We start from the raw sequence: 14746 nt of genomic DNA, 5'->3' as shown, positions 1-14746 counted from the left end.
GTGTCCAGGCCTTAACCAATTTCAGTGACATGAATGATAATAGCTGACACATCCTGTGTGTACATTCCCAGATGGCTTTCATCAGCATCATCTCATGTGAGCCTGACCACCAGCCTCAGCCTTAGGTTTTTATCCCCACATAAACAGTGGCCTTTCCTGTAGCTCTGAGAAATTCTGTGGAGCAGGAGAAAAAGATGCATTTTAGGGAAGGAGCACAAACGACTTCCTGATTCTTGTTCCCAGCCTTTCTTTTATCCCAGGATTCTTCACATTGCATGTACACCCTTCTGATCCACACACGGTGGATTTGCTGTCTCTGGTATACTTTGGCATCCCCTTTCTAAGCATTCCTTCTAGTAAAGCCCCACTGCCCTTGGAATATAATATGGACACCAAACCTCTCATCCTAGAGGTGAGATTGTAGACAGCAGAAGTCCCTTCCACTCCCCGCCACCCCCACTCCGGACATGGGCTCTGCTACTCCTGCCTGTCAAACTCTGTGAAGGAAGGAGAAAATCACTTTTCTAGTCCTATGTGCAGACTGATGAGCTTCCTTGGAAACCCAGTAACAAAGCGTGGCTAACTAAATCATCATTATTTACACATGCAGCCTGATCAAGGATATTTAGTCATGTAATTAGGTACCTAATTATGCTGAAAACGCAATTATATGATTTTTTTTAAGTGAATTAAGCCCTCCAGAGAAGTGGCAAAGATTAGTGTGCACCAGCTGGAGAGAAGGGACCTCAGAGGGCAGGTCAGTGTGACTCTGGCTGGCACAGGGGCCTGGTGATCTGAACTTGAACCACATGTCTGAGCTCACACAGGTTCATGTGCACATGTGCAGAGGATTCCAGTCTCACCTCTGGTTCCCTAGGAATCTACAAAGGCCTGCTGCACACAAGGAACTTAATAGATAAATGACAGCCATTAATGTCACTGGAAGCTTAACTTACATCTGTGGAGTGACTGTTTAGTGACTTAGAGAATCTTAGGTTATTTATTCAGCATGTGAGAAGCAAGTGTATAGGAATAAAATAATGATAGCAAAATCAGTTGGGACATGTCAGAGGATATTTTATACAACATCACTTATTCATTCCACCTGGCATATGTCAGATGTGATGACATGAAATCCAGTTCTTTTTCTCTGTAGCTCAGAGACCGACAACTGCAAAGCATTTTAATGGTGATATGAACAAGTCAGTTGGCAAACTTCAGCCTGTAGGCCTAACACAACCTGAGATCTGTTTTTGTACAATCAACTACCTAAGAATGGTTTTTACATATTTAAAGATTTCCAAACAAATAGGCCAAGAAGAATAGACAGCAGAGATTTTGTGGCCTGCAAAGGCCAAAATATTTACGACAAGGTCCTTTCCAATAAAGCTTGCTGCTGCACCATGTGGCAGTACCGGAAAGAGCGCACAGTCCTGGTGCAGAAATCAGGGAAGACTTCTCAGAGGAAGTGACCTTGATCTGAATTCAGAGGATGAGCATGAATTTGCAGAAACTCAAAAGTCTCTGTGGCAGGAGTCAGAGCCTCTGCCTCTCAAGGGGTTTCCTTCCACCCAACAGTCCACACACATGAGAAACAAAGACAAAAGGCAAATTTTGAGAATTATACCTGAAATAAGGACTGGGAGAACCCAGAGATTTTGAAAGGTCTGGCAGTGGAACTTGAACTTGGCCTCAGCAGCATGTAGCCATCCAGCTGGGCGTGGTTGATCACCCAACAAGAAGGTGGAGGGACACGGATGGAAAACAGCTTCTCAGGCTACCTCTGCCCTCCCTTGATCCAGTGACTTTACCCCTTGAGCAACCAGAGGGCCCAGCCCAGGGCTGTGTGATGTGGAGGAAGAAGAGCTGAAGGGAACAGAGCAGAGCAGGAGGACCCCAGCCTTCACAAAACCAGCTGTGATTCCTGGACACACATGCCCCACTGGCCACTCCTCGTTACCACTCAGCTCTGCCCTTGTCTCACTGAGCGGTGGCTGACCTCTCCTGATCTCACAGACTTTACAGCGCACTTTCCCCTCCTCCTGGCTGTGAGCACCTGGCTGCCCACAAGGACACTATTGCCCACTCAAGATGGCTGCTTCTCTTTCCCGGCAGAGGGGGCATCCTCCTTCCTCTCTCAATGCCTTCTTTTTAAACAGCACACACACCCTCTCCTTCTCCTTGACCCAGTCACTGCTCTCAGATATGACCTCCTTGTGCCATCAGGACACACAGGAGAGGTATGTCCATCCTGACGTATCCCCCATTTGAAACCAGCCACATTTCCCTGCCACCATGCATGGGGTTGGCATTACCAGTAGTGAGATGAAGGATTGAAGTGGGGGCATGGAGTGTGTCGGGTAGGACCTAGCAGGGGAAAGTTACTTTCACAGACCTAGTCTGAGATCTGCAAGATTCTGTAAGACAATAGCAAGTTCAGAAGATCCATTCCCACTTCTTGACTATAAAAGTAGCACATGGTGTCATCGATGGCTTAGAAAGTACAGAAAATTACATGTCAGAAGAAAACAAAACTGCTTATGACCCCTGTCCACCAACCAAAAGCCACCACCTAACATTTTAAGTGTGTTTCCTTTTATTCCTTTGTCTGAGATTTTGGGGGGAATATTTAGCATCATTGTTGCTCACAGGGCCCGATTCCTTTCACTTAACATATCATATCACAAGTTTTTCTTCCTGTCACTAAGAATTCACATTTCATTTCAGTGACTGCATCATCATATTCTAACGGGGAAGTGTATCATATTTTACATAACCAATTCCCGAATGTAGGACATTTAGATTGTTCTGTTTCCCATTTTAAGCCACATTGCAAAACACTTTTCTGAGCGTGGGTTTTTGTTTCTGTTCCAGATTATTTCTCTAAGATTACTAGAAGTGGATTTTTCGATTCTCAGGATGATACATTTGCCACACAGGGTACCAGAACATTGAAAATGCCCAATTTTGAGAACCTCCCTTTAACCAAGGTCATACCAACCTAATTGGCAGTGATAATAACAAATATCCAAATAGCCCAACCTATGTCAGGCCCCATACTAGGTACTTACCACATACCAACTCAACACACCTACACCACAGTGCCACCATATTTTATGGGTGAAGTGACAGATACTAGAAAGGCCCAAATCACTTTCCAAGATGGTCCAGGTGCCAGGTACAAGCTGAGCCACCACTTGCTGCTTGTCTGCTCTGTGCCTGGCAATTGTGCTAACCTCCCAGGTGTACAGGCTAGGCCACCAGCTCCTGCGTGACAGGTGGAGGCTGTGGGAGGAACCTGTGCCTTTCTGTATATCTTCCTTCTCCTCAAGAAGGTTTCTGAATGCAAACAGTATTCCCCGGGCTCCCTTCACTCCAGCCACCTGTGCTTCCGTGAAACATTTCCCCACTGTGTCATCAGAGCCCATCTATCCTTAAATTAATCAGCAGTAGTAATTTTTACTTCCACTGGTCTCAAGAATCTGCTTCATTGCCAAAGAACAAGCCTGTTCTTCAACTTCGGTCTCATGAGCCATTGTTTAGAAAACTGTGTGCATCTACCAGAGCCTGAGACAAGAGTTCCATCTCCCCACATCCATCACCCATCCTGGCTGCAGGTAGGGAAACAGGCAGAGGTGACCGATTCTCAGAGTATTTACTTCTCAGGTCTTAGCTGGTCCTGGGAAAAAAAGGAGAAACTAGCTCAGTGCTGTGGCTGAGGTGGCTGTGACTGTGACTCTTTGTTTGCATGGGTAAGAAGGTATCAGCCCCCCAATTCTGTTTACTAAAGGCAGATATCTCATCTCACAAAGGGTTGGAATGTAATAAACTGTGCCTTTGAACTGTGTCAGGGGGTCAGTGTATTTTCATAGATATGAGCTCAGTAGCTCTCAACGTAAGGCATTCACACAAGCAATATCCACAGCACTGGGGAATATGTTAGAAATGCAGGTTCTTAGGCCTATCCCAGACCTACAGATTACTCAGAATCTTGGTGGGGCAAGGGGCAGCCATCTGGAACCTAATAAGTCCTCCAGATGATTCTAATGTGCTCAAATTTGAGGCCCAGTGCCTTAGCTCCTCAGCCCCACAATAACCTTTTTAGGCCAGGGTTTTGCTAACTGTTTCATGGATGAGAAGAGGGGACTCCAGAAAGTGAGATAACCTACCCGAGATGTTACTGACCCCATAGGCAAAAAATCCTACTTCTTGATGAGAGAAGTAGGATAAGGTGCCATTCAAGGAGACTGACTCATAAGAGCATTTTATTCCTTCTCAGGGCCTTTGCACCAATTTTCACTGAGTGCTACCATTTGCTCAATCTCCTGTTGATCTTTGCAAGAGAAATGTGGTGTGTTTTCTCTCCCTTGAGGACTCACATGTATTGAACATGAGATCTGTGCAAGGCATGACATGCATGTCTACCCAGAGGGTTGGGCATTTCTTTATCCTGAAGATAGTCCACAGTTCTCCAGATGAGAGTCCATGTCCTGGAGGGGTGGATGACTCCCATCACCTCCATCTATCACCGTGAGGGGATCCAGGACATCTCTACAGAGGCAGAGGACACCTCTGCTCAGACCTTCCAGGCTCTTGACATGTTGCAGAGAAGAATTTAATGAGGTGTCAGGTTTTAGCAAAGAGGAAGAGCTTTATTAGAAAGTCAAAGTTGAAGATACCTAATATAGTTAGCCTATATTGCAGGTTTCTTAATATACATCTCCCTTTGTTTCATCTTACATGAAATTGCATTGTGTAGGATAACAGTGCACTTAAGCTTTAATCAAAGTAAGGCAATTTTTATAGAGGAGTGAATTTTCACTAATTCTAAGATCTGCAGATCTCTCAGAAATTTGAGGATGTCAGACCTGGAGGATAAAAGAGGAGATCATGAGGGTTTTACATTTACAACTATAGTCTCTTTTTTTTCCTTTCCTTTTGTTCCCTTTCTACCTACCTTTATTTCTTCTATCCTACTTCACATGCATGGAGACAAAAAGACCCAAACCAGTAACAAAACAGCTCGTGTTAAGGTTCTGTCCTCTTGGAGAGGTGCTGAAGCAAGTTCAAGGAGAACGTAGAGGGAAGAGGAGTGAGTGTTTGAAGACATAAATCAACTGTCAACCATTTTAAGGGTAGATTCTTCTCTTCCTTCAAAGAGAAGAATCTGAGCTCCTTCAGTTGCAGGTTGATATCTACCACCCCATCCCCCATCCCAAGCAGCAGGATGTTGACTAAGCCCCAGGCAGCTTCCCATTCACTGGGGATCCTCCCCTGAGCCAGAGGAGGATGCCTGGCTGGAATCTCCTCCCTCTCTTCCTGTTTTAAATTTGATTTTCCTAGAAATCCTAGTCAGGGTGTGTTTGTCACAGATGGGGTGGACAATGTTTCCCCTTTCCTTCACTCTTCTGCCAAAAGAGAGGATATTTACTACCTCCTTAATAAATCACAAAATCCACCCAATCCAAAGTTGACAGGTTACCCCCCTCCCTAGAGGAGGACCCCCATGTGAAGAGTGCTGACTTCATTTTGCTCAGTTAGCACTTTTATAAGGTTTCTTGCTGATTTCCCTTGGTATCACCATCCTGGACTAAGGAAAGGGTGATTCCATTTTTATTTTCTGGCCGAAGCATTCTTCCTTCTACTTATATCCTGTAACTCAACTAAGATAGATTGGGCATGGTGTTTAAAATAAGGCTGCTTGGAGCCCAGCCTCTGACATGGTGACCAGTCATCACAGTAGTTGGATCCTTATTGAAGAAGACCATCCTCCTCCACCCAGAAGCCCCACCTGTTTGGAAAAGGTATAATGGCAGCTACACCCCCCAAAAAAACCCAACATGGCACCTAAGGAGCTTCTCTTCCTGCCTCTCCCTTTCCTGCTGGCACCAAAAACCCCCACCGGTGCCAATTTCAAATCTCGCTGGCAGGAAACCTTAGCCCCAATAAGAACTAATTTCGTGGGCTCCGGAACTGACATCTGGAGGAGCTTACCAATAAACGAGTGACCCGTCATTTACCTAAGCCCTGCCATCTCTCCTTAGATCTATATATGCCCACAGCCTTTTGTAATAAAGTGGAACTCTCCCCGGCGAAGTGTCTTGCGTGGAGGAATTCTTCCACCACCCATCACTCCACCACCCATAGCCCTTCCATCCGGGTCCCTCTCTCACCACCGTACCTCTTCCCTCTGGTGGTAATATAGAAACAACCCTTTGCAAGAAGAGTTGTTTCCTAGACGCCATATTTAAATGTTTGTTCTCCAAATTCCATGTGTTGGAAAGTTAATCCCCAGAGCCGACAGGGTCAGACCAGTTAATGGTATTTGGAGGTGGAACATTTGGAAGGCGAATAGGTCATAAAGGCCTGTCCTCATTAGTAAAGTGATCCATTCATTGATTAACTGATTGGTGGATCACTGAGGGACTGGAATTGTTATAAAACTGAGCCTTCTCTAGAACCCTTGCTCTGTCTCACCCTGTGGTGTCCTCTGCCATGTTATGATCAGCAAGAAGGCCTTCACCATGTGCCAGCACCATGCTGTTGGACTTTCCCGCCTCTAGAACCCTGAGCTAAATAAGTCTCTTATTTTTCATAAATTACACAAACTATCATATTCAGTTATAGGAATGAAAACAGACTCAAACACCAATGTCGCATCATCTGAAAGCAGAAGAGAAGGGAGGTTCATGGTAGCATCAGATGAGCATGACTTTCCTTCCCAGGGCCAGTGTCAGACCCCACTCTCCATCAACATCTGAGAAACACCACTGGCCCCCATGGATCCAGCTGCGACTGAGTCCTGTACCTCGATAGCTGCCAACTAAAGCAGAGAGCACCTCCTGCATTGCATGTGTGTGCCCTGCTGCCTCCCAGGAAGGGTACCTTTAACCAGACCAGGTGCAGGTAACCCTGTTGAGGATGTGTGGCGTCAGCAGGGGTTTGGCTGCAGCCAATGGCAGATTCCATGGGGGAGAAAAATGACCATCCTCAGCTTCACAAAGATGTGGAGAGTAAAGGGTGCAGTTTAGTTGATTCTGGTTCCTTGGAAGGAATTCAGCTTTGTTTCTTAATTGGTGCATTGTAGTTATACACATAAATGTGGTTCACAGTGACATAGTTGTACATGCATAGAACATAATTTGGTAGACTTCATTCCCCAGTACCAGCTTTCCCTCCCCCCACCTTCTTCTGATCCACTTCCTCTACTCTGCTGAGCCATTTCCTCTCCTCTTCATTTTCATGAGATCCCCTTTTTATTCATTTTTTTTTTCTCTAGTTTCCACATATGAAAGAAAACATGCAACCCTTAACTTTCTGAGTCTGGCTTATTTCACGTAGCTTGATATTCTCCAGTTCCATCCATTTAGCAGCAAAGGACATAATTTCATTCTTAATTATGGCTGAGTAATTCCCATTGTGTGTGTGTGTGTGTGTGTGTATATATATCTTTTTCTTTATCCATTCATCTATTAAGGGCACCTAGGCTGGTGTGCTGCTGTAACTAGGGGTATGCACATATCACTATAGTATGCTGATTTTAATTATTTTGCATTAATAGTGAGGAATGGTATATCCAGATCATATAGTATTTCCATTCCTACTCTTTTAAGGAATTACCATATTGATTTCCATAGCAGTTGTACTAATTTGCAGTTCCACCAACAATGTGTAAAGTGAGGAATCACACTTTCAAATATTTACCAATTGTCATTCAGTGCCAATCACCCAGCCTGATGTTGGACATAGAACTCTGGGCAGGACAAATACGGTGTCTGGACTTGTGGAGCTTACTGTCTGGTAGAAATGTTGCAATCTTAAGGAGAGCCATGGATGAAAAATGCAGAACGTTTTGGGTCTTTACAAAAAAAAAAAAAAATTGGCCCTCTCACAACTGAGAATCATGGGATAGGAGTGCTGAAAGTGCACTGGTATCTAAACAGATAAATTTGGGTACAGGTCTTAAACACAAGCCACAAAATGAACTCCACTTGAATTAGGTCAAATGCCTCCTCTGGAAACCAGCTTGCCAAGGCTCTGCCCTGGGCAGTGCCCTGGATACACCCTGACTTCACACTGCCTGGGCACGGACTGACTGCCTCCTGATTCTCATGGTAATGACAAATGATCCAGAGAAAACATAACCCCTTTCTGGGACTCAGTTTCCTAATCCGTAAAATGGGAATGATAATAACTCCTACCAAATGGGACTGTTGTGGGACGGAGTTAAAATGTGTTAAATGCCGGCACATGGTAAGCAGTTGCTAATTTCTCTTTAAAAAGAATAAAAAGTCCCTTCTAACCCTGGCAGTGTTATACTGAGTGAAATAAGAAGGCTGGTCTTCACCTGGAAAATTCCTCAGGACAATTCTGGGTATTTGAGCTTCCATAAACATTCATATGTATGATCTATGCATGTACCATAAGCAAGGTGCTGTTCTTTCTTACTGCCAGTGAGGTGCTGGGTGATTAATAAAGGTCTAGGATGCCAGCCTCTGCACCCCCATTCACTCATGTGGACATCCCTTTATTTATACCCTCAGTGAATATTTATTGAGTACCTACTATGAGCTAGGTACTGAATCTCAGGCTGTACTTGTCCCAGTTGGATCCCAGAATCTAGCATCACGGTGAACTTGCTACTTCTTAAGTCTTGAAAACTGAGCTATCCTCCCTGCCTGGTCTAGTCTGCCCAGCCTCCAGTGGGTGTCCACTGTGTCTCTTTATCACCTTGATACATGGTTTTATTGTCCTCCCCACTTCTGAGCTCTGTGCTGGCACCAGACCCTTTAGCCTGGCTCTCCTTCCTCTTGCTCTGGGCCTTCAGCTAAGGAAACAGTTTCTTCCTCACTCACTGTCCCCCCTGACACCACCAGTCAGTTTCTTATCAGAAAGAAGCATCTGGCACTTGCCCTGGGGAGAATGACCTCATAGCTCTATAATTGAAGTGATTATCTGAGTGGAAATGGCTATTAGAAAGCATCCTTCCCTGTTTTAATATGCATAGCTGTTGTAATGGGAACATGGGATTTCCATGTTAACACTGGTATTTCTGTGGTCTAATAAATCCTTCTTCTCACTCATCTCCCAGAGGAGAGGAAGCATTCTATGCAGTATCTTGAGGTACTGCGAAGTTCCCTCTCTCCCTGGGATCCTCACCCTCTGACTAGATCAGTGAACTACAGAAAAACAGTCAGTAACTTAGTGCCACAGGGCAGCCCTTCCCCCAGGAGAGTTGATGCAGAAACCTAGGGAGAGGTCTCAGTGAGAGGCTTGTTAAAGAAAGAAAGAGAAAGTAGACCTCAAAGACAAGAGGAACAGTGAACTCAGGGACAGTCACTGGGTGATCTGCATGACCACAGGCTCATCACATCTCTGAGCCTCAGTGTTCTACATGTAAAGTGTGCTGATTAACACCATGGAGTTAACAGGATTGCATGAAGAACACAGGAGAGAGTAGATGATGGCAGCTCAGCCAACACCTGGTCTGTATGGACACACCACCAATGGCCAGTGTTCAACACAGTCTTGCACACCATATACACACCACAGATGGCAACTGAGCTTCTACCAGGTACAGGTGCTCACCTTGGTGCTGAGATACAGCAGGGGGCTTGGACCATCCTTGTGTGACCTGATGATTTGCAAGTGTTTTCCAGCCTGATCAATGAACAAGCCAAGCCTGGGTCTAGGTCTCTACACCCTGGACAGAGGTCTGTGCACCCAGCATGCCATTCCAGGTCCATTCACAGAGCTGCTCACAGCGGTGCAGAGGGTACAGCCTGGGGCTGAGGTGCTGCTGTGTACAAAGAGCCTTCTTCCTCTCTCACCTCAGTTCTTATCTTTGTCCACAGAGCTTGATCCAGGGACGGCCTATGCCACAATGGACATTGCCATCATTGCAGGTTAGTAACTTGCCAGGGACCCTTTTGGAAACCAGGAAAGATCCAGGGGAGAACTGGACTGAGGATTTGAGAAGTGGGAGGGATGGTCAGTGCTTTTCCTCCTTCAGTGTGTATAAGAAATGCCTAGCATGGTGCCTGGTGCACTAGGCAAGGTGGGGCGGGGGGGGGGGGCGTGCTGGGCACACATGTCAAGATGAACCTCCTGTCCAGGCCATTGACCCAGAGAGACTTGGGCTAAAGAGGAAGCAGCTTGGGCAGAACAGGGTTGGGGCTTGTGGACTGATAGGGGCTGACTCTACCTCACCCCATCTCCCTGATTCTGGGTCTGACCCTTACCTCACCTCAGGTTGAACCCTGGGCAGCTGGCTCCTCACTGGTCACACCTGTCACCCCAAACTGCATTTCAGGAACAACCAGATTTGGAAGGTGACAGGTGTTCTGTTCTCTTCCTTAAGACCCACGCTGCTCACACTTATTAATAGCTCAGGAAACCTCTACGATTAAAAGAAAAAGAAGCAGGAGGAAGCTATCAAAGACACCTGTTCAATTTTACTTAACATACAATTCTCCCATTTATTGTGCCCTGAGCCCTTCTTTTTCCTAGACAACATTATTAAGAATAGACACAAGTGTCCCCCTGAAGACAGTAGGAAGTTTTGGAAATTCTTCCATAAAGATGGGACTTTGGAAGTTTTAGCTGGCTCATAGCCCGCAACAGCCCTTCCCCAAGACCTTCCAGATAAACCTGCATTCTAAGATAAAGGCTTTTCTGTAGCTTCCAATCAAATGCCCAATTTGAAATACCCCCCACGAGAGTGCTGCCATTCAGCCGCTTCTCAGATTCACCTCTTAACCCCTCACCCCATCACTCCCCAGACCCAGAGTGATTTGACCCCTCTTGACCTACCTCATGCCTTATTTCCCTGCATCCCCAAGTCCCACGAATCCTGGGCATTGACTATGGCATGGCATCATCTACATGGCCAAATCCAGTTCCTCTTGCCAGATTCAGCATGTCCTTACTCCCAAGAGTTAATGGCATGGGCTGGGGTGAGAGGCAGCTTTCTAAAGCACACCTCCCACCACCTCTCTATCCCTAGGCACAGTTAATAGCCCTTGTATTGTTTTTCTCCCTGTCAAGTGTGCAGAGAGCAGCCAACTCTTTCCAGATTTCCAGGATTTTCCTGACTGTACCACAGAAAGTCCCATTCTCCAGGAAACACCTCAGTTGGGATTGTCTAAAGAGATAAAAATTCTGCATCACACGAACCCCTCTACTTAAGCGAACCCACATACTTGCACTATGCAAATGGCTTGTTTTGTAATAATTCTCTTATAGACCTGTCTCCTCAGTAGACAATGAGCATGTCCCAGCGGGAATCAATTCTGGGATACTTCTCTAGCTAAGGAACACAGTAAAGGGGACCCCAAGGGTGGGGAGAAGGGAGAGGGGATTCTGAAAGACTTATTCCAGGCAGGAAGAAGCACAGGATGGAAGTCACCAGCCCGGGGTTGTGGCTAGTTGAGCAACATATTTGTCCTGCTGGCACAACCCCTGTGGGTCCTAACCTTCTGTTCCAGGTCCTAGAGCACCTGCTCCACATTGACCCCTGCATTTCCTCCCTCCTGCAGCTGTGATCACTGCTGTGGCCTTAGTCCTGGTCTGCCTCCTCCTCGTCATGCTTCGCTACCTGTACCGGCACAAGGGCACATACCACACCAATGAGGCCAAGGGCACAGAGTTTGCTGAGAGCGCAGATGCAGCCCTGCAGAGCGACCCCGCCCTCCAAGATGCCAATGACAACAGCAGGAAAGAGTACTTTATCTGAAGGACATCAGACCTCATCTCCCTGAATGTCTCCTCCAACTTCAGGAGAACAAATGCATCTACCACTTACCACCATCACTGTTCCACAGGGCACCTGGCTCTTCCCAGGATTCATACCTACGAACATGTGGTGGCTCCCCAGGGAGGAAAGGGGGAGGACGCAGGCTGAGAGAGACCTCTCCCAGGGACGCAGGGACATAGCAGCCACCCTAGTAGGCCAGCTTTTGCTGTGGCAGGAAGAGAGCAAATCTGGACACACAGGTCTCCCTGGGAAATTCAGGATGTCATCTTATCAATGTGAAAGTCCTTCAGGGTGTGAGTGTGGTAGATGGGCCTGGGAGCTGGGGACCCAAAGAAGTGAGACATCAATACACTGACTGGAGATAATGGCATCAAATGTCAGTCCTTGACATTTGGGTTGGGGGGAACAGCAGGTGCCAGAGCTAAAAGGCACCTTTGTCTCCCATTGATCCAGCTCAAAACAATTGGAAATAAATTTGAAATGTAATCAAGCATTCAGAGTCAAACAGCACTACTGAAATTGTCTGGGGAATGACAAACACCCAGTGCTTGCTTTTTCCTGATGTGATTTTGTGTTCTCTGACAGAGACCGTGTGCATGGGGCTGGGACTATCCAGCCTGGCAAGAGAGGTGGGAGGAAGAGTGATCTGCATCTTTCTCCCACACCAGCACCAACTGCATGAAACAAACATAAGGGCTAAATATCCCCTGGAGATAGATTGTTACAAGTGGTCAGGGCACTGGCTGAAGTGTAGATATTCTGATGCACAGTATGGAGGCAATATAGACCTGTTCCAACAGTTGTGAGTGAAGCCCATCCTCCCCATAATCACACTGAAGATGGCACTCAGTGGTTGGAATACAGACTGCAGAGGTCCACTCCCTGAGTTGAAGTCCCTGCTCCCCTTTACTGCTTTTGAGACCTTGGTCCACTTCAAGTGGAAATATTGTTAATAATGCACCTCTGTGACCCGATTCACGGCATTGAGGGCAGCAACAGATGTGTCAAGTACTCGGCATTCACTGTGTTCCATTATCACTATTATAGTGGATAGCGTGCATATGTTTATTAATGAAAATTCCTTATTGCATCACTTCTAAACTCCTCCTGAGGAGGAAATATTGTTTAAAAAGAGTAACTGAGAAAATGAACTCATTAATCATCCCTTTTGTAAGATTCCCAACAACTCAAATCACTAAGACAACAGCAGCTCCAAGATTAAAGACTGCACCCTGGGGTGCCAGGGTCTGCCAGGAGTCCCTTCCGTTTATTGAGGCTACATCATCTCCACCTGAGTCAGCAGAACAGTTCTCCTCATCTCCCTAGAAGGATGATGGGGATCCAAGCTCAGCTGGGAATGACCATCAGCCATTCCCAGAGCTGGTAGCCCTGGCAATGACATAGGAGAGAGAAGCACAGAGAAACTGTTGGTGGCAGGAGCCTGGTCAGTTGTAAAACCTTTCCCTGGGCGTCCCCAGCTCCCTGGCCCTCTGCTTTCTCAGGTAGTAGGTTTGACTCCCGTAGCCACCCTTTGTTTGAGAAGGATATGTTCCAAAATTCCGAGTGGGTGCCTGAAACCAAAAATAGTCCTGAACCCTGTATATACTCTTTTTTTTTTCTTATATATACACATGCCTATAATAGCTTGATTTATAGACACAGTAAAAAATTAGCAAGGATAATTAATAGTGAAATAGCACAACTATATAATAAAATTGCAAAAAAAAATAAGAACTGTTTACTTCTGGAATCTTCCATTTGATATTCCCAGACCCCAGTTGACCAGGGGTAACTGAAACTGCAGAAAGTGAAACCAACTGCAGGATTATTGTGTATTCCTACTTCCCAGAGTGATCTACAGAATACCAGCCTGGCAAAATAATTATAGACCAGTGGAGACAAATAGGGGTGTCGGTCCATGTGCAAGTCAGTTTAGAAAATGACATGATTAAATGAAATTAAACCAGCCCAAGCCTCAGCATCTTTCCTGGTCTAGCATCGACTGTGGCTCTTGGGGGAGAGGAACAGAGCAGTCAGTGCAGCATGTCCCAGATGTCCTTGGCCAGAGATTCCCATTTCCTCACAGAAGACCTAGGACAAACATCAAGTGCCAGGACCCAGTGTTCCTTGGAACATGTTTAGGAAACACTAAACTAAATGACTTCTAACATCCCTTTCTGCTGTGACATCACTTCCAGTGTTTGAGAGTACATGGACATAGGACCAGCGGATACAGAGGCACACACAGAACACTTCAATAAGTGGTGGGTCAGCAAGAAGCCCTCAGGGAACACAGCAGCAGCTCCAGGAACTGGGGATGCTGGAAGACTCACCGATGCTGGGGTCAGATTGGCCAGGCCAGGTCTATGCTATCTGATGGCCCTGGCCCATGATAGCCTGTTCTCCTGTGCCTCTGTTACCGTTCCTGCTGAGAGCTGGCCTGGGATGCAAGGTCACTGTGTGGCGAGAGGAGACCACAAGGATAGTAGGCCTTTCTGGCCTTGGCAGGATGGTTAAGAGGACAAGTGTGCCAGGTTGGTCACTCTTTGTCCACCCCTGAAGTCCTCAGGTAGCTAGCTGAGGACTTTTAACAAGGGACTCTTGTCAAAAGGAAAATGATCCACTAAGAGACATCATGACAAAGCATCTGTACCAACTCTTCCTGGATGATTCATGCCTCTAGAAAGTACTCATCCCCAAAGTAAGAATAAAGATGCTCCTTAAGATGAAAATGTTTCCCAGTGAATCCACCATAAATTGAAATATCACTAAGTCAAAGTGCATTCAGTACACCTAACTTACCAGCATTGCTTAGTCTATCCTATCTTAAATGTTCTCAGAACTCTTAACATTTCACCCATTACTGTTGGGCAGAATCATCTGACATAAAGCTTATTTTATAATAAAATGTTGAATAAATCGCATAGTTTATTGAATATTATAGTGAAAGCAAAAACAGAGAATATTTGTATGGGTATGCTTTCACACTAG

The 14746-nt window shown here is 46.0% G+C and overlaps 1 protein-coding gene across 1 annotated transcript in view; it reads left to right on the top strand.

Annotated features, from left to right (window-relative positions):
• Positions 1 to 12248, top strand: part of Gypc (glycophorin C (Gerbich blood group)) — a 33359-nt gene extending 21111 nt beyond the window's left edge. Inside the window, exons 2-3 of the mRNA XM_046463757.2 lie at positions 9855 to 9905; positions 11538 to 12248. Coding sequence (XP_046319713.1) covers positions 9855 to 9905; positions 11538 to 11734 — 248 coding nt within the window. The 3' untranslated portion in view covers positions 11735 to 12248. The remainder of the gene's footprint in view (positions 1 to 9854; positions 9906 to 11537) is intronic.
• The last annotated feature ends 2498 nt before the right edge of the window (positions 12249 to 14746 follow it).

Source organism: Marmota monax, unplaced genomic scaffold (genome assembly GCF_021218885.2).
Source record: "Marmota monax isolate L192 unplaced genomic scaffold, Marmota_monax_Labrador192_F-V1.1 WCK01_AAM20220418_F8-fsc00034, whole genome shotgun sequence".
NCBI classification, from domain to species: domain Eukaryota; kingdom Metazoa; phylum Chordata; class Mammalia; order Rodentia; family Sciuridae; genus Marmota; species Marmota monax.
Note: the sequence above shows the minus strand (reverse complement) of the source record. Positions and strands in the feature narration are given on the sequence as shown.